We start from the raw sequence: 19,175 nt of genomic DNA, 5'->3' as shown, positions 1-19,175 counted from the left end.
TAGTGATACTGCCTCAGAAACCCAAGGAGGGGTCTCTATGAGTCGGGTCCTACTTGACAGCACATAACAACAACAACTTATATGGAATGTCCAGAATAGGCAAATCTGTAGAGACAGAAAGTACATTATACGCTTGCCAGGAGCAGGATAAGGGAGGAACAGGGAGTGCCTTCTTAACGAGCACAGGGTTTTTTTATGGGGTGGGGTGTGATGGAAAGGTTCTGTACATAGTGGTGATAGTTGCACAACATTGTGAATGTGCTTAGTGCCACTGACCAGTACACTTGAGCATGGTTAAAATGGTAAATTGTATGTTATGTGTATTTTACCACATTAAAAAAATTTGGCTTAAACTGTTCAACCCTCTGGGAATTCACATTAAATGGTGGAGTCATTCAAATAGGAGAGTGTCTTGTCTCTTTGGGATGGAGCTGGACTTCCAAGAAGGTCAAGGCAAGGCTACCCTTTCAAGTGTATTTCACCCTGATGCTGACTCCTTCCTGGTTATCTTCAAGGTCACCTTGTTGCGGATGCTGTTAGTTTGAGGTTATTATGGATTTTTACAGATTGTTGGAGGCCCTGGTGTCATTTCTTGATTTCCCGGATAAGAAGGCCAACACTGCCATGGGACTGCTCACAGACTTGGCTCTGGACAAAAGGTAATTTTTATTTCCAGAATGCAGCATTTCTGCATACACCTTTGTTCAACTGTCTGATCCTCAAAAATAGTGTACAGGGAAGGTAGGCCAAGTCTCAGTCTGGGCACCAGATTCACTAGTAGCAGGGCAGATGCCTTCCAGGGGTCCCCTGTGGTCAGCCACTCCCATCGCAGTCCCTCTGAGCACGGGGGACCAGATCCTCAACATATTTGAAACAATACTTCTCACAGTAGCCAGTCTAACATGCGTTTTAGAAAGTTCTTCCTTCCTTTAATTGGTGCCTGGTACCAAATAACTGCCCAACAAAGTCTGGTTGAATGAACATGTGTGAGTGAGACAGTGAATATGAACAATAAAATGTATCCTTCTCTTGAGTTGCCAGTGGTGTTATTGGTAATCTCTTTTTTTGTTTGTTTTGTTTAGTTGCTGAGGAAGATAGTAAAAGTCTTAGATTATCTCTAATTCATTCAAAATAAGGTTATTTTATTTATTTATTTGTAATCAAAACACATTTTGAGTTTCTTAGTTCCTCACAGACTTTTGGGTGTCCTGTTTAGAAATAACCTGTAATGAGAGAGAGTAGCTCAAGCCTGCAGACCAGCTCCCCAGCTGGCACAGACTCTAGCAGGTGGAGCTGTGAGTGCATCTGGACCCTCCTAAGGGCTGAGATGAGGAAACACACACTATATTTGCTGCCTGCGTGGCACATAGTATATAGACTCCAAGCAAAAAGAGGGGGTGGTAAGTCAATTTGACAGAAGCCTAACAATTCTCACAACTTCTGCTTAAGAAAGCTGCCATCTGAACTCTGTTGTATAACATCAAAGGCAGTTCTCCAGACTTGGAAGAATTTAAACCACCTTACATACCCAGTGACATTTTTTTTTGGTTCAGAATGAATCATCTATACACACTGTAAATCACATGGGGCCAGAGATTGTAACTGTCTGCTACATTATCCAAGACACTATATTTATATTACAGTTTGTGCAGTGTAGAAATAAATCACAGCTGATGTCTTCTCCACAGATTCCAAGACTGGTTCCAGGCCTGCCTTCCAGGTGTTCTCCCAACACTCATAGGTGTTCTGGTGAGCAAGCCCACATTTTTATCACCTGTGACAGATACTATGCAGTGCGTGAGCGGAGCTATTTGAACACAATTTATACCCTAGAACTCCTGTTGTCTCACAGGTTGATTAATCATTTATACACAGCTGGAATTTACACAGTCTTCAGTTATTAAAACAACTGCAGTGGGGACAGGTGGAGGTGGCATATGGAAGTGACTGGTTGCAGAGTAGAAAAAGCTGAATTTGGAATGCATCTTAGGTGAAGGTGGGGAGAGTCTGTCAGTCTCCATCAGTCTCCTGCTGACACTAAATCCCATCATCATATGTACCACATGCAACCTTGTCTCATGAATGGAAATCACCCCTATCCGGAAGGCAAGGTGGCAGTCTGAGCTGATGAGGCAGAAGAATAGTAAAGGGGAGGGGTTCTCCTAGGAGAGCATACTACAGCTGGGCTCCGTACCCAGCAAGCCATAGAAGTTTCAGGGGACCTTAGATAGCAGAGCCACACCCCAGTATTTTACAGATGTGGAAATGGAGGCTCTGAGAAGGGGAGGTTGTGGAGGAGCTGGAGTTAAGCCCAAAGGGCACCAATGATGGCATCATTTACCTGCTCTCTGAGGATTCACTTTCTCTTGATTCATTTTTAGAAGAAAGAGTCCAAGGTCACCAACCCCTCAGCTCTTTGCCAGTGTATTGCCATCATGGGAAACCTCAGTGCTAATGCTGCCACCCGAAGACAGATGGCTGGCTGCGAAGAATTTGGGGATGCCTGCTTGGGCTTCATGGTATTTTACCTTTTCTATTCCAAGTTGGCCTTTTATCCTCTTTGGGGGCATTTGCTTTTTCTTAATTACCTGGCTTTTCCACAAATGCTGTTTCTGAGGGTGCTGGAGTACATGGCTTATCTCCTTTATAATTAGAGATTATATGGGCTGCTAAACTTACAAGCCCTCCAGGTTGAGTCTTGTCCACTCTAGAGAGGTTTGAAGGATCTTCTGGTAATCTTGGTTTGATCACCCATGTTAGCAACTCACTATTCAGTTTAAACATAACTTTTCCTATACTAACACTGACTCAAGGAACTGATCTTAAGTCTTCCAACACCACTTAGGCTCATGACACTGACAATTTAGGGAGTGTGAGTAGTGTTGAGATCCCTGTCAAGAGGAAGAGTTGACCATGAAAAGCAGCAAGGCAGGAAAGTAATTGATTCCCTTGTTTTGTTTCCAAAGGTCAAATGTGAGGAGGATATGGACCTGTTCAGAGAGGTCATGTATACATTCCTGGGCCTCTTGATGAACTTGTGTCTGCAATCCCCCTTTGTCTCTGAGGTACAGTATTCTTTTCTCCCTACCTGGAACCCAGGGTTGACCTAAACACATTCTATTGCATAGAACTGTTCTTATTTTCACTCACTGCCATCAAGCTGGATCTGACTCATAGCAGATCCCTTGGGTTTCCCCCCTCCTTGGGTTTCCAAGGTGGTATCATTGCAGAAGCAGATTGCCAAACATTCCTTCTGAGGAGTGGCTGCTGGGTTTGAACCACCAGCCTTCCGGTTAGCGGTCAAATGCTTTAAACACTATGCTACCAGAGCTCCCACAAAGAGAACTGAAGAATACGTACTCCGACACTGGGAGTAGGAATGGGAAAGGACCTATGAATGGTCTGCATAGTTGATGTAGTGAGGGGTAGATGAGTCATCTACCCATTTATTCATTTAGAAACACTAACCAAAGGTCCAAGATGTGGTAAGCATAGTACTAGGTGCTGGATTTACAAAGTCCATCAAAATGTGGGTTCCTAGTGGCTAAGACACTTGCCTGCTAATCAGACGGCTGGCGGTTCAAACCCACCAGCCACTCCTCGGAAGGAAGGTTGGGCAATCCTACTTCCGTAGTGATACTGCCTTGGAAACCCAAGGAGGGGTCACTATGAGTCGGGTTTGACTCGACGGCACATAACAACAACAACAACAGTCTTAAGGTTTCACCATGTAGTTTGAGGAGACAGATGTATGAAGAAAGATCAGTAATAGAAAGTGTTCTGAAGAATGATGGACAGAATACAGTGACGGTTTTTTTAAAAAAAAGAATAGTTCTATTTGAGAGCTCAGAGGAGCTCCATAGAAAATTCAGGATATCAAGGAAATCAATCTCTCCCTTCCCTCCTCTGTTGCAGGCTTGGGCCACGGAGGTGAGCAGAAGGTGCATGGTTCTATTGAACAGCCAAGATGGAGGAATCTTGACAGTAAGCTTTTCCCAGCAGAATCCAGAAATGACTTCAGTGGTCTTGTATTTTGTTTGTTCGTTTCTTTTAAAGTATCAGTGGGTCTTAACTTTTTAGAGGTCACCACAGTGTGGAGAATCAGTTGATTCTCTTAGGTACAGCAGAAAAATGCCCACAGGACATACATACCAAATTTTTCCTGCTGTTTCTGGGGCTCTAATGACTTCTGAACACCCCTGTGTGGACTGTTGGCTCTAGGAACCCAAGTTAAGGATACCTGTTCTCCATGGTGTAGAACTTAACCACGTTATACAAGGTAATCTTGTGGAATTGTCCTACTTCAAAATGCCCCTTGGGAAACTGGATAGGCTAAATGATTTTCTTTGCAATCCCTCTTTCCGTAGTCAAAAAAGCCTGCCCCATTCTTTGAAGCCAATGACCTAGAGGTTGTTTATGCATTATGGTTTTAACTCCTTTGGAGATAATATGGCTCTCCTAATTCTGATATTTGGATAAGAAAACTGAGAAAGGCCTATGGTTAATGCAATGTTCAAGAAAAGAATAATAATATGATTCAGGAGGCTGTTTGCCATCATCTTAGGATGGGTTCTTTACTCAAATAAGTTGTGATTAGGTGCCTTCGAGTTGGCTCTGACTCATAGTGACCCTATGTATAACAGAAGAAAACACTGTCTGATCCTGTGCCAGCCTCACAATCCTTGCTATGCCTGAGCCCATTGTTGCAACCACTGGGTCAGTCCCTCTCATTGAGGCCTTCCCCTTTTCGGTGACCCTCCACTTTACTACGCATGTTATCCTTTTCCAGGGACTGGTCCCTTCTGACAACATGGCCAAAGTAGCTGAGACAAAGTCTGGCCACTCTTGCTTCCAAGGAGCATTCCATGCTACTTTCAGTATTCTTCGCCAACACCACAACTCACCACAACTCAAAAGCATCAACTCTTCTTCTGTCTTCCTTTTCAATGTCTACCTTTCACATGCATATGAGGCGATTGAAAACACCATGGCTTCAGTTAGGCACACCTTTGTCTTCAGAGTTTGTAGCAGATTTGCCCAGTGCAGTATGTCATCTGATTCCTTGACTGCTGCTTCCATAGGTGTTGACTGTGGAATCAAGTAATATGAAACTCTGACAACTTCAATCTTTTCTCCATTTATCGTGATGCTGCTTATTGGTCCAATTGTGAGGATTTTCATTTTCTTTATGTTGAGGTATAATTCATACTGAAGACTGTAGTCTTTAATCTTCATCAGTAAGTGCTTCAAGTCATCTTCACTTTCAGCACAGAAGGTTGTGTCATCTGCATCACAGGTTGTTAATGAGTCTTCCTCCAATCCTGATGCTGTGTTCTTCTTCATATAGTCCAGCTTCTTGGATTATTTGCTCAGCATACAGATTGAATAAGTATGGTGAAAGGATAAAACCCTGATGCACTCCCTTCCTGATTTTAAAATACACAGTATCCCTTTGTTCTGTTTGAATGACAGCCTCCTGGTCTATGTACAGGTTCCTCATAAGCCCGATTAAGTGTTCTGGAATTCCCATTCTTCTTAGTGTTGTCCAGAATTTGTTATGATTCACATAATCACCCCTTTTTTTCTGCCTATCAGGACCAGGGCTCTAATGCCTAGAGAGACAGTAGACAATTAGGATCAGATCTAGGCAAGTCTGGGAATCCAGTCCCTCAAAGATGACAGACTAGACACTGGTACCAAGGTTTTAGTAAAGGTTCTAAGTAGATCCAACATACCCTGTTTAGGGGTAGCACTCCCACAGTTTCCTGGAAGCCAATTCATACTTTTATATAGGGGAAGGATTTTCAACTTGAGCTCCATTAATGTGAGGTAGGTCTTCAGTTTCCTGGAATCATCCCCCCCTCCCTTTCCATTGTGTAGAAAACTTTAAGTGTATGTGCATTTCCATAGGAGAGGCATAATAGGTTTCATCAGATCTGCAAAAGTGGCCTAATACCCCAAAAGTGGTAAGCACCACTTTTCTCAGGAGCTTGAGGCATTTCTGGTAGTGTAGACCTAAAGCTAGGCCTTCACTCCAATCCAACCAGTTGCCATCAAGTCAATGCCAACTTATGGCAGCTCCATGTGTGTCAAAATAGAACTGTGCTCCGTAGGGTTTTCTTTTCTAAAAAAAAAAAAATTGTGGTGAAAATGTGTATAACAAAGCATGCCATGTCAACAATTTCTACATGTACAGTTCACTAACATTGATTATATTCTTCAAGTTGTACATTCCCACTATCCTTTTCCAAATCATTCTGCCACCATTAACATAAACTCAATACTCCATGGGATTTTCAATGGCTGATTTTCAGAAGTAGATCGCCAGACCTTTCTTCCAAGATGCTTTTGCATGAACTTGGACTTCCAAGCTTTCAGTTAGCAGCTGAGCACGTTAACCATTTGCACCACCCAGGTAATGCATCTAGCTCCACTAGTCCCTAGAGAACCCCTCATAGAATCTCAAGGGCTGTGTTTTCTGAGGATGCTGCATGTGCCACAGTTGGGTGCTTTCCAGCTGTTTGACAAGGTCGTAGCTCCCCATAGGAATCTGGTCTGTCAGTAGGGCACTCTCTCCACTGCAGTGGATCTGAGATCTGTACCATCAACTTCAGCAGAATTCTAAGATCTGTAAGAAGATCTGGGAAACAAGATTGATAATATAATAATACACACAATTATCCCTTCTCCCTCTGGAGATCTCATTAAGATAAGACTAAAGGCATGAAAAAAAGTCTTTAAAAATAAAAACCTATATTGACAAAGCAAAAGGCAAGCTCAATGGGTAATTTCAACAAGTTTTTGGAAGATGAATAACAGCTGTAAGGAGTGGTAATTAATGAGGCAGCACCGAAGAAAACTTACTATAGAGTAAATGGAGAGGAACACAGCTGGAGAGGTAGCTGATTTGCCTTGCAGTGCCCTGGAGGGAACTGAGTGAGTACCCAAAATACCGGGTACAACAAAGGGCAGAAGTAAAACATGGGGGAATTGCATTTGGAAGCTAGGCATGTATCTCCTAGGCATAAAAGCAGAGCATTTTTTCTCTAAAGGAATTGAAAGACTAGAGAAAATATTTTTACATTCAAAGGAGCTCTGGTGGCACAGTGCCTAAGGCATTTGACTGCTAACCAGAAGGTTGGTGGTTCAACCCACCAGCCCCGGCACAAAAGGAAGACTGGGCAATCTACTTCTATAAATATTTACTGCCTCAGAAACCCAGTGGGGATCGCTATGATTTGGGATCAACTCGATGGCAGTGGGTTTGTTTTTTTTGTAATATTAAGGGAAGGAGTCCCTGGGTGGCACAAATGGTTAAGCCTTTAGCTGTGAGTTGAAAGGTTGGCAATTTGAACCCACCCAGAGGCATCTTGAGGAAAGGCCTGGCAGTCTGCTTCCCAAAGGTCACAGCCTTGAAAATCCTGTGGAGCACTTCTACTCTGCACACATGAGGTCGCATGAGTCAGAATTGACTCAGTGACAATTCATAACAAGTATTAAGAGACACTACCTCCCAGTTGACAAACTTCCCTTAAACACAGCTACAAAACATTTTCTGTTGTTTTTTTTCTTAAATGTGAGTGAGCAACTAACTGTCACCAGACATTTCAGGAAAGCCTCACACATATGCAGAAAAACAGATAAATAAGCAAAATCAATCAAAAGGAAACAAATGATATAGGTAATAGAAGAAAAAAAATATTAAAAACTGTAATTTGTATCCTTTGAGAGATTCAAGATAGTGTAGTGTTGATAAAACAGAAATCTCCCAGAAAGTAGAACAAAAAGGCCAAGACTCAGCAAACATAAAGATGAAAGAGAGGACCAATGCATGAAGTCTGACTGCTCCTAATAGGGGTGCTGATGTCAGAGCACTCTGAGCATTCAGGGAATGGCTTTCCTGCCTAGGGCTGAACCTGTTGGTCCTGTGTAAAGGAGCAATGAACTGGGCTGCTCTTTGCCAAAGGGTGAGCTTTTCAATCCTTTGAATCGCCTCCCCAGCAATAATATTTGCTATCTATTATTTGGCCACTACAGTTTTTCTCAGAAAAAATTGGAGGTGCAGATTTTGTTTCCAGTACTAATGATTGTTTTCACCTCACCAGACTACTTGTTAACTTGTAAAAGTCACCAGAATTTCTGAATAAAAAAAAAAAACTCTGCCGTTGAGTTGACTCATAGCAACCCCTCCTTGGGTTTCCGAGGCAGTATCTCTATGGAAGTAGATTGCCTAATCTTCCTTCCAAGAGAATTTCTGAAAAGAATGTTTAATCATCCTTTCCTTTCTGCTTCCCTCAGAGAGCAGCTGGTGTTCTGAGCCGGACTCTTCCTTCCTCTCTGAAAATTGTTGAGGAGGCCCTGAGAGCAGGAGTCGTGAAGAAAATGATTAAATTCTTGAAGGTAAAATAATTCATTGGTTACAACCTCTTGAATTCTGAGGTGTCTCATGTTACTTGAGGAACAGAATTAAGGAGGGCTTTGTTTCATTAGAGAAGTTCTGGTAGTGCAGTAGTTAAGACATTCGGCTCCTAACCAAAAGATAAGCAATTCAAGCCCACCAGCTGCTCTGTAGGAGAAAGATGAGGCAGTCTGCTTCCAGAAAGGCTCATAGCCTTGGAAATCCTATGGAGCTTGCTACAAGTCAGAATCAACTTGATGACAGTGGGTTTGGGTTTTTTTTTTTTTTTTTTTCCCCTGTTCCTTTAAGAAATCCTGGTGGCACAGTGATTAACCATTTGGCTGCTAACTAAATGGTCAGAGGTTTGAACCTACCAGCAGTTCTACAGGAGAAAGATGAGCCAGTGTGCTTCTATAAAGATTACAGCCTTAGAAACCTTACGGGGCAGTTCTGCTCTGCCCTATAAGGTCAAATATGAGTTGGCAGCAACGGGATTGTTCTATTGATGTGTTTCTCCTTGATTCTAGCTAGACTTTAAGCTTCTTGAGTATAGGGATTCTCTTCTGCCTGTCCACCTGCACAGTGCTCTGAATGTCAATAAAAGATTGTTGAATCAATAAGTAAATTGGCCATTAGATACATCCATAAAACCTGCTTCTCACGCAAGTCTAACTTAAAAGTACACAGCCTCTTGATGAGGATGTGGAAAAAATGGAACCTTCATGCATTGCTGATAGGAATGTAAAATGTTCCTAAAAATGTTGAACATAGAATTACCATATGACTCAACTCCACAGATAGATGTGTGCCCAAAATAATTGAAAGCAGGAAATGAAACAGATACTTGCACATCCATGTTCATAGGACTGTTCACAATAGCTGAAGGGTGGAAACAACCCAGGTGGAAACAAATGAATGGATACATAAAATGTAGCATATACATGCAAAGGAAAATTATTCTGCCATAAGAAGGAATGAAGTTCTAAGACATGCTTCAACATGGATAAACTTTGAAAACACTTTGCTAAGTAAAAGCAGTCAGAAACAAAAGGGTAAATTTGTATGATCCAGTTACATGAAATATCTAGAATAGATAAATCTATTGAGACAAACGATTTATGGTTACCAGGGGCTGGGGTGAAGGGAAAAAACAAAAGAAGAAACAGAAATGCAAAGAGAAAAAAAAGAATTTAAAAGAAAAAAGTATGCCCTTGGCCCTTGATAAAGGTAGTCTGAGTAGCTTTCGACAAGGTTTCTCAGCCCCATTACTTTGGTTGTGTTCCTGCTCACAATGTTTTATTGTTACCTAGAGAGTGGTGAACCTCCATTGAAATGTTTTATTGTTACCTAGAGAGTGGTGAACCTCCATTGAAGAGCTAAGTAGAGGGCAGAATTACTGTGTGGAAAAAAAGATGTTCCATTTTTCTTCCTTGAAAGGAGTGTGTGAATCTAAGCAAGTTGGGCCAGCAGTTCACTAGATTCACCTGAAAGGGCAAGGTGGCTCATGAGGCTGCCGTCTATGGATCCATCCATGATGTTTGTGTCTAGTGACGGTCACCCGTCCATGGGAGTGAGGTTATTCACAGCACCCCGGGCTGAGTAGCACCAGAAAGAATGCTCTGGGCTGGTGGCTGCTCGGGCAGAGGTAATGCTGATGGGGCAGGTTGTGGGCATAAGCTTAGGCTGCCATTCAGCTGGTGACATGACCATCATTCATTCCATACAGCTGAGGCCCACCATTCACCTCCTCAATATTAATCTGCCCCGCAGCAGCTGGAGGGTGCTAGTTGTGCTCACACACATACACACACAAATGCATTTTAAAGATCTTGCAGTAAGTAACTTTTAGGGTTATGATTTGACAGCCATCACCTCCTTAAGTGGGTTCATGGGGTTCTCCATGCAGGATTATCAGACTGACAGCTTGCAGCACTCAGCCCTCATGCTCAAATGGGAAATGACACAGGAGGGCCTGTTCCTCCTCTTTTTGGTAGAGCTGCCAGTCAACAGTATCATTGCCTTCTCAGCCCTTCTCTCATACAGCCTCCCAGAGACAATTACTCAGGTGTACATGACAGGCCTGCGTTCATGTCAGAGGGTGGGCTACATGTGAGAGAGGCTGTGAGTGACACTCCAAACCAGCAGGGACAGGGCTTGCTCAGCAGGAGGCAGGAGCTGTCCTCAGTGGAAATCTCTCTTACAAGTTCAGGAAACCACTAGTCAAATCATGGCTGCTCACTGTTGTTTCTGGTCAAGAATGATCGTAGGATTAATTTTCTTTTTCTAATTCCATTCTGAAATCTAGACTGGAGGCCAGACGGCATCACATTATGCCATAAAGTCACTAGCTATCTGCACTAATAGTTGTCACGAAGCACGGGAAGAAGTAGTACAACAGGATAAAAGTAAGTGACAATTTAAGCCAAGCCTATATCCCGGAGGTTAATCCCACCCTGAAGCTTCAGAGGGAACTGTGGATGAGGAGTGAGAAGGGACTTAGCAGTAATACTGTTAATGATCCCTGCGGTTCAGCAGTGTTTACCGAACAAGATGTCATTTCACCAACTCATTAGAAAGTGTTTAATTAGCCTCATGGCAGCATCCAGGTAGAATACTCATGCTGGAGACTGAGCTGAGAGACATCTCAAAGGTAATAGGGCCGAAGCTGGGAACCTAGCTGCACCAAGTTGAATGGAATTGTTCCTAAAGCATTCTGCTTACACTGACCTACCAAAGGTTCTCTTCCTTTGTAGGGTTGGGGGGAAACCTTCAGCTTCAATGAACAAGGAAAATACCAGTCTGAGCATCGCTTTAGGAGTCCCTGGGTAGTGCAAATGGTTATGTGCTTGACTACTAACTGAAAGTAGTCATTTATAGCCGTGTTCTCAGCTGAGGCAGCCTACTAATGTTCCCCTGAACATCTCTGGAATACACAGAAAATGAGCACAGTGGGGCCCACCATAGAAGCAGGCACCTTTCTCCTGGGTCCTGTTTGTTGCCCTGCAGGGACCGGAAGCAGTCACACTGCCTCCCATTCAGGGCTGTTGGATGGAACCTCTCCTGTGGTGGAACGTAGAGGTTCAGAACGGGGACATTAGAGAAGACACACCTGGCTCACTCTACCACGTTCTGCTGTGTGGTTTTGAGCAAGTTCTGCATTTAAACTCTCAGACTCCCTATTTCCTCATCTGTAAAATGCAAATAACCGTACCTCCTCCCTGGTGTTAGGATAAAGATTCAATGAGATAAGAAGGCACTGTGATTAACACAGGGCATGGCTATTGACAGCTAGTATTAGAACCTTCTATTCTCAGGCTCTCTGTAGTTCCTGTGTTGGACAGTGTTTACCTGTGCTGTCCAATATGGTAGTCACTAGCCAAGCATGGCTATTTAAATTTAAATTAATTCAAATTAAGCACTTAGCTCCTTGGTCACACTTGCTGTATTTCCAGGGTTCAGTGGTGGTTATTGTATCGGACAACACAGACATAGAATGTTCCCATCATCACAAAAAGTTCTAGTGGTCAGCACTAGTCTAGACCTCTGGGCTGTCTGTAAAATTGAAGTCTTTCTTCCTGTTTGAGACCTAGATCTTGAGCCCCAATAAGGCAGGGGTTTGAATTCAGCATTGTGAGCTCTGCTACCAAAAGATATGCCAGATATGTCTATAGAGCTACGAATGCTAGAGAAATAGGTTATATCAGAAATTTTACCCCTCTTAGCTCATCCCTAATAGCTAGAGGTCTGCCAAGATGTCTTAGCTGAACTTCTCCATTGGTGTTTGGGTGTCGTCAGGTCTTGCCCAGAGCTAGACCAACAGGCTTGTTTGATTCTGAGCAGTTTCTGGAAGATACTTTGAATGACTCCCTAGCAGAATTGAGGAGCCATAATTTGATATTTGGACCCAGCATTGATGTGAGCTTTGGGCCATGCTTCTGAGTGACAAGTCATCTCTAGGACATGTAGGGAATGGTTTCCTCTCCTCTCTGAGATTGTCTCTCTATAGACCAACTGGTGGCCTTTGGAGTAGAGGCCATAAAGGAGAGCCTCACAGCCCAGGACTGGGTCTAGAATGTACCTGCCCGGAGCTCCAGGAGGGCCCCCAGGCTAGGCCATCTGTTCCATGTCTCCTCTTCCTAGAAGGGTTCATTCCAGTACAAAATCCAGTGGCCAGCTCATGGTCCTCACCGTACTGACCTGTCAGCAGCAGTTGACACAGTTGATCACTCTCTTTGCCTTGGAACATTCCCTTCACCTGGCTTCCAGCACATCACATTCTCCTGGTTTTTACTCCTTCCTCCTTCCTGGTCTCCATTGCTGGCTCCTCCTCATCTCCCCAACCTCAGTATGTTGGAAGTTCCAGGGCTTATGCCTTACACTGTTTTCTTCTCTATACTCATTCCCTTGACATTCTCATCCACTATTTGGGTTGTGAATAACATCTGTATGCAGATGACGCTCAAATTTATATTCCCAGCCCGCATGTCTCCTGTGAACACCTGGCTGTGACATCCCATTGCCTGCTGAGCATCTTCCCTTGACAGTCCAACTGTTATCTCTCACTTACCGTGATCAAAACTGAGCTCCTGATGCTCCTCCCACTTTCTCCTCCCATTGCCTTCCCTATTACATAAATGTTAACCCCATCTTCCCAGTTGATTAGGTTAAAAACACTGGAGTCATCCTTGATTCCTCTTTTTTATTTCTGGTACCCTATGTCCAGTCTGTCAGCAAATTCTGTCATCTCTACCTTCAAAATATATTCGGAATCTTACCACTTTTTATCACTCCATGGCTGCCACCCTGGTCCAAGGCACTGTTATCTTTCACGTGGATTATTGCACTAGCCTCCTCACTAGTCTTCCTGATTCTGCTCTTGCCCCATACTTTATTTTCAGCACAGCAGCCAGAGTGCATCTTTAGAAATATGAATCAGCTCATATATCACTCTCTCAAAACCTCTCAGTGGCTTCTTATTCAGTTATCCCCATTATTTTCAGAGAAAAAACTTTCTGGCCCCAAGCCCTGGTATTCTTTCTTTTGCATTTTCCCCATCAGCCACAAAGACCTCCTTGTTCTGCTTCAAATATGCCACATACCCCCACCTCAGGGCCTTTGACCTTGCACTTCTCTCTCCCTGAAATGCACTTCCCCCAGGTGTTCACCTGGCTCACTCTTCCACTTCCTTAAAATTGCATCACCCCACACCCAACCCCATACTAAACACCCCTTCCTTGCTTTATTTTCATCCAAAGCATTTACCACCATCTGACACATCATATGCTTTGCTTATTGCCTATCTCCAACCACTAGAATGTAAGGGGATGAAGGGCAAAGTTTTTGTTTTATTCACTGCTGTCTCCCAGTGCTGTAGAATGGTGTCTGAAACATAATATGCAGTCATAGAGCAATTAAGTTGTGCCAGATACTGTTCTGGGCACAAGATACATCAGATAAGGAGTCAAGGGGTTCATAGGTGTTCAATAAATATTTGCTGAATGAGTTAGTGAACATGTCCTCCTTCAGTGTGTTGGTGTCCAATGCCCCTAAGGTCCCGTTGCTAGCCTCCTGTCTTGAGACTTGCCGGAACTGATGTTTGTTCTCTTCCTTCTCTGTAGAGTTTAGTGTTTTAATGAAGTTGCTTAGCTCAGAGGATGAGATACTGGTGGGAAATGCCGCCCTCTGCCTTGGTAACTGTATGGAGGTGCCAAACGCTGCATCTTCCCTGCTGAAGACAGAAATTGTGAAGGTCTTGTTAAAGCATGCAGGCGGCGATGCCCAGAAGACGACTGTGCAGCTGAACGCAGGGATTGCTCTGGGGAAATTGTGTACAGCCGACCCAAGGTACATAGTGGCCACTGACCCATGCCTGCCCAAGTGTCAGTCACATCTCAGAGTGTGCAGGACAAATGAGGCACTGTGTTTTGACTGGGACTCTGTCCATGAGTGGTGCAAATGGTTAACATGCTCTGCTAACCAAAAGGTTGGTGTTTCAAGTCCACCAAGAGGTACCTTGGCAGAAAGGTCTGGCAATCTACTTCTGGAAATTCCTGTGGAGCACAGTTCTACTGTGGCACGTGTGGGATTGCCATGAGTCGGGATCAACTTGCTGGCCTCTGACAATTGTGTGTCACACAGAGCTCTGTTGAGTCCTGGCCTGCAGCCCTCGTGCCTTCTGTATAGACACATGGTGGGCCTCCAGTAGCTGCTTCTCAGGGGAAAGCCTTCCTTGAGGGATCTGGGGAGATATCAGCCTCTAACCAGAGAGGGAATACATTTGTCTGAGGGATTTAGTGCCCCGCACTTACAGCCATTGTCCTGTCTCCATTTCATCCCTCTCTTCCATCCCCTTTCTCCTCCTCCTTTCTCTCCCACCATCTCCTTTCTGATGCCCTCCCTCCTTTCTCTCTCCCTTCTTTTCCAGAAACAGTTAGACCCCTGCTTCATTTTTTGCCTAAATGGGAGCAGATCCAGTGAGGATAACATTTTCATGCTGGAGAAAAGTGAAGCAGAGATGCAGAGTGGCATGGCTGAGGACACTCAGCCAGCCAGGCCAAGGGCTCAGTGCTTTAACTGGCTACATTGCTCCTCCCTTAGCTCCAGCTTCTGCTCTGGCCCTGTTCTGATGTGCCTAGCCCATAATCGTAGGAGTTTCAGGAAGTGCCCACCTGTGAGTGATGGAGCCTGGCATAGAAGGAGGGGCTCAAGCTCTGGCCTGGCTGGTTCCAACCCTTCACACCTGAGCACCTCAAGTCCCTCCGGTGTAAAATGACAGGGTTGGCCTGGATGACGTCTCAGGTCCAACATTTCCAGTTCAATCTGATTGTTTAAATGGAAGGAATGGATGAACTCTTTTCTTACACAGAAAGCAAAGCACTTTAGCCAGGATGAGCTCAATGACAAGCTGCCTTCTAGAGAACAAGGTCCCATCTAATCAGCCTGTCATGTCTGCCACCCCTACTGAGAGGGTTTTCAGTGTTTTGTGGACCTCCCTGAGGGCCTTACCCACTGTGGTCTTGAGGGCTTCCCAATGCCTCAGCCACTTTCTCTTTGTACCCAGAGTCCATAAGACTGATACTCTATCAGCTTGTGTCTGTGAGTAGGATGGCCTGGGTGCCAAAGGTCAAACCATGGTATTCATGTCCTGAATTTTGTCTTTGATTATAACAGGTATGTCACTCAGCTGAGAGAGCTTCATGGGTTAGAAATCCTCAGCTCCACAGTGAAGCACATCAAAGATTCCTGAAAGGTGTGGCGGCTATGTATATTTTTGCAAATAACCCTGTGCTATGGGATGTTCCTGTGCTAATAAACACCATTTAAATATCCACTCTAGAACTGAATGTTTGTTTTCAGTGTTTCATTTCTTGGGTTTTCCAGTGCTAATAAGAGAGCAGGCATCATGTTTGCTACCAAAAACCAAACCCACTGCTACTGAGTTGATTCTGACTCATAGTATCCCTATAGGACAGAGTAGAACTGCCCCATAGGGTTTCCAAGGCTGTAAATCTTTACTGAAGCAGACTGCCTCATCTTTCTCCTGCTGTGCAGCTGGTGGGTTTGAACCGCCAATTTTTTGGTTAGCAGCCAAATGCCTTAACCACTGCACCACCAGAGCTCCTTCAGGTTTACTAAAGGGCAGGAAATTTTGGATTGGCCTGCTCAATGTCCATCATACTCTTCTTCTAGTTCCTTCCTGTTCTGCAGAGGATCAAAACCAGGAAACATAAACCTACATTCCTGAGACTCCTTTGTAGCAATGGTTCTAGATGAAAATTAGATTCTGCCAATCTAATGCCATTCCCTGCCCCTTTTGCTGTTTACTGCTGACATCATGCTAGAGACAGAAGGTTTTTCTGCAGCAGCATTTCACGTCCATTTTGCAACTTCTGGAGCATTGAGACGTAGAGGCATCGCCAGGGTGGTGGTTTCCTGAAGCCTTGGCCACAGCTGTGGCATGTGCTCTTGAATCTGGTGGTTCAAGTGGTGGATAGGGGGTCCCTGGAAATCATTCCCAGAGGCTCAGGCTAGTGCCCTTCTACATCCCATCCAATGATTCTATGTGTTAAGCTCTGTGCTTAAAGTGCCAGAGAACTTCAGAGGCCACTATAAAACTGACAGGGTCACCTATGGAACCCCAAATCCCTAAGGGAAAAATCCAGTAAGTCATGCTACTAGTCAGCTTTTCATTACAATCACTTGACCATCTGAGGGTAGTGGGCAGGACCTACATAATATAGTAAATGCCAAGAGTCTGAGATCAAACCTTCAAAGACTTAATTCTGTCCTTTTACCTGCCAGCTGTGTGACTTTGAGCAAGTTGTTTAACCTCTCTAAGCTTTGGTTGTTTTTTCTGTATAAACTAGAATCACGTCAGTCCAGTCTACCTCCTATATTACAGGAAAGGTTAAATGAGGTCTTGAAGGTGAAGACACTTTGAGAATTACACACACGCACATACACACACATACGCACACACACACACATATTAAAGATTCCAAGACTCCATCTTGAGGTTCAAGAGTTAACTATGAAATCAGTCGGGTTAAGTGTGAGGACCCTGGAAAAGGGCCCTTTAAGGAATCAGCTGAACGTTTTCTGAAGCACATAGGAAAGGAAACCATGGGAGATTTTATTCTACACACTGAAAGAAATGTTTCTTCACAGGTGAGGTAGCCCTTGGCTTAAATTAAGAACTCTTCCTAAACCCAAGATAGGTAATTGGCACTTTGAGGGGCTAGAAAGAAATCAAAACCTCCAACACTCTCGATGGGTGCACCACATTGGGCTGGAGGGGGCTTTCTTGAGTGCTTCATGATGGCACCACAACAGTGTCACTGTTCCTGAGCAGCAGGCAAATGGCAGGCCACAAAGAGAGTCTGGGACCTGCCCTATTCCCTCCCATCATGCAAACAAACACCCTTCAAGAAGCTACTGAATTGCAAAGAGAGATGACTTGATGCTAAACAGGGCACAGAGAAGAAAATTAGAGGCTGCAAAATTTACTGTTTTCAGAAGAAATTCAGGGGAGCTTTTAAAATGGGAAAGGCTGCCTGTGTACGTACCCAACAGGCTTATCTCCTTTGATTCAAAGTTCAGTCCCTTCTCCCACTCATGGGCTGTACTCATCCTCCTTGGCTCTTGAAAAGGGCTATTATACATGCAATCTCTTTCTGAAAGACTGAGGAATGTCAAATTATATTATTATCTTTGCTTCCGAGTGCCTGCTGAGAGTGGTAATCTTCTCTGCTTTGGAGGAGGGTCTGGCTGCACCTGAGAGGCAGGTGGAAAGAGACGTTTTATATGCTAGTATTCTCCATCACCATGCGGAGCTGCCTCCTTTTACCTGGTTCTTTCTAATACAAGCTAGGATAATGGACTTCCAGGCAGCAGGGAAGAAAACCAATTACATATGTAAGAAGGGCCTCACCATCATGTGCCAGGAGTCAGCTGCACCATTCTCACCACCTCTGGACCGAAAATCCCAAAGCAGTTGCTATCAAGTTGATGCTGACTCATGGTGACCCCTTGTGTTAGAGTAAAATGGTGCTTCATAGGATTTTCTTGGCTGTGACCTTTTGAAAGCAGATCACCAGGCCTTTCTTTCAAGGCACCTCTGAGAAGATTCCAGCAGCCAACACTGCAGTTAGTAAGTAGCCCAGCACATAGCCATTTGTGCCACCCAGAGACTTCTCTCACCACTCTAGGGGTCGTGGCTTTTTCCCAGCAAGCAGAATTTGCTGGTTGAATGGGCAGAGGAATGGGGATTGTTCATCCTAAGGGACATATGGCTGAGATGGAGATTAAGAACCACCCTCAAGCCACAGGAGAGTTATATGTAATGGATGGTAAACAGCTGCCGACTGCCTTCATCGACAGTGCTACCTGCTAGTGGGCAGTGAGTTGGAATGAAGATTAAAAATTGGCAAAAAAAATAAAATAACAGGAAGGGGCATGAGATGCTGCAACAAGTCAGGGGGTGAATAGTAAGCACTTCCCTGGGGCCCATTTAGAACAAGAGCCTTTGGCTTGGAGGATTGAGGGAAGAATAGTCCAAACCAAAACCAAACCCACTGACGTCAAGCAGGTTCCAACTCCTAGTGACCCTACCCGGAAATATCCTGAGGCCAGATGACATTTAATCCTACATGACTGTTTTCAGCAAAAGGTCTCTTTTTCTAAAAGCCTTGGAAATACAGGTTCTCCAGGGGACTCAGACAAAGGAGAGAGTAATTGGAGGTGGAGAAAACACATTCAGAATTAACTCCCTTTTCCAATGAGGGAGCTTCTGTCCTTATAGCTTGGCATCCTGTAGGCCAGCAGAGAGAGAATAAATCCTGCTGTTTGGGTTACTTCACGTTGCTCTAACAGAAACTACCACAAATGGGTGGTTTTAACAAATAGGAGTTTATTCTTTTACAGTTTTGGAGTCTAGAAGTCTGAGTTCAAAGTGCCAGGCTCTAGGGGCTGGGTGAAAGCCCCTCAACCTTGGGGTCCAGCTCTGCCTCTTGCTCTCAGCCCACTGAAGCTGGAGGCTATTTTTACTCAGGCAGCTACTGGCTGCTGAGGCTGACAAACCCAAGGTTGACAAGTAAAAAGGCACAGTCCCAATATCACCAAACAGCATAGCAGGCCACTAATTCAAGTCCAGAAAAAGTCCCAAGATTGGCAGAGCATGGCAGGCTGTTGAACGATTTGGCTACATGCAGGGTTCAAGAATGCCAAGAAGCTAGAGACCATTCCCAAAGCTGTTTCTTACATATGGGAAGCAGACCAC

At 44.3% G+C, this 19,175-nt stretch overlaps 1 protein-coding gene across 1 annotated transcript in view; it reads left to right on the top strand.

The window, feature by feature from the left end:
* The window catches only part of TTC12 (tetratricopeptide repeat domain 12), a 52,815-nt gene extending 37,171 nt beyond the window's left edge, over positions 1 to 15,644 (top strand). Inside the window, exons 12-20 of the mRNA XM_007936533.2 lie at positions 567 to 659; positions 1,689 to 1,749; positions 2,382 to 2,519; positions 2,967 to 3,065; positions 3,916 to 3,984; positions 8,299 to 8,400; positions 10,704 to 10,803; positions 14,017 to 14,242; positions 15,569 to 15,644. Coding sequence (XP_007934724.2) covers positions 567 to 659; positions 1,689 to 1,749; positions 2,382 to 2,519; positions 2,967 to 3,065; positions 3,916 to 3,984; positions 8,299 to 8,400; positions 10,704 to 10,803; positions 14,017 to 14,242; positions 15,569 to 15,644 — 964 coding nt within the window. The remainder of the gene's footprint in view (positions 1 to 566; positions 660 to 1,688; positions 1,750 to 2,381; positions 2,520 to 2,966; positions 3,066 to 3,915; positions 3,985 to 8,298; positions 8,401 to 10,703; positions 10,804 to 14,016; positions 14,243 to 15,568) is intronic.
* Positions 15,645 to 19,175: the final 3,531 nt, after the last annotated feature.

This window comes from Orycteropus afer, unplaced genomic scaffold (assembly GCF_000298275.1).
Source record: "Orycteropus afer afer isolate SDZICR_OR568_19922 unplaced genomic scaffold, OryAfe1.0 scaffold00036, whole genome shotgun sequence".
NCBI lineage: Eukaryota > Metazoa > Chordata > Mammalia > Tubulidentata > Orycteropodidae > Orycteropus > Orycteropus afer.
The sequence above is the reverse complement of the archived record's forward strand: the minus strand, read 5'-3'. Positions and strand labels throughout refer to the sequence as shown.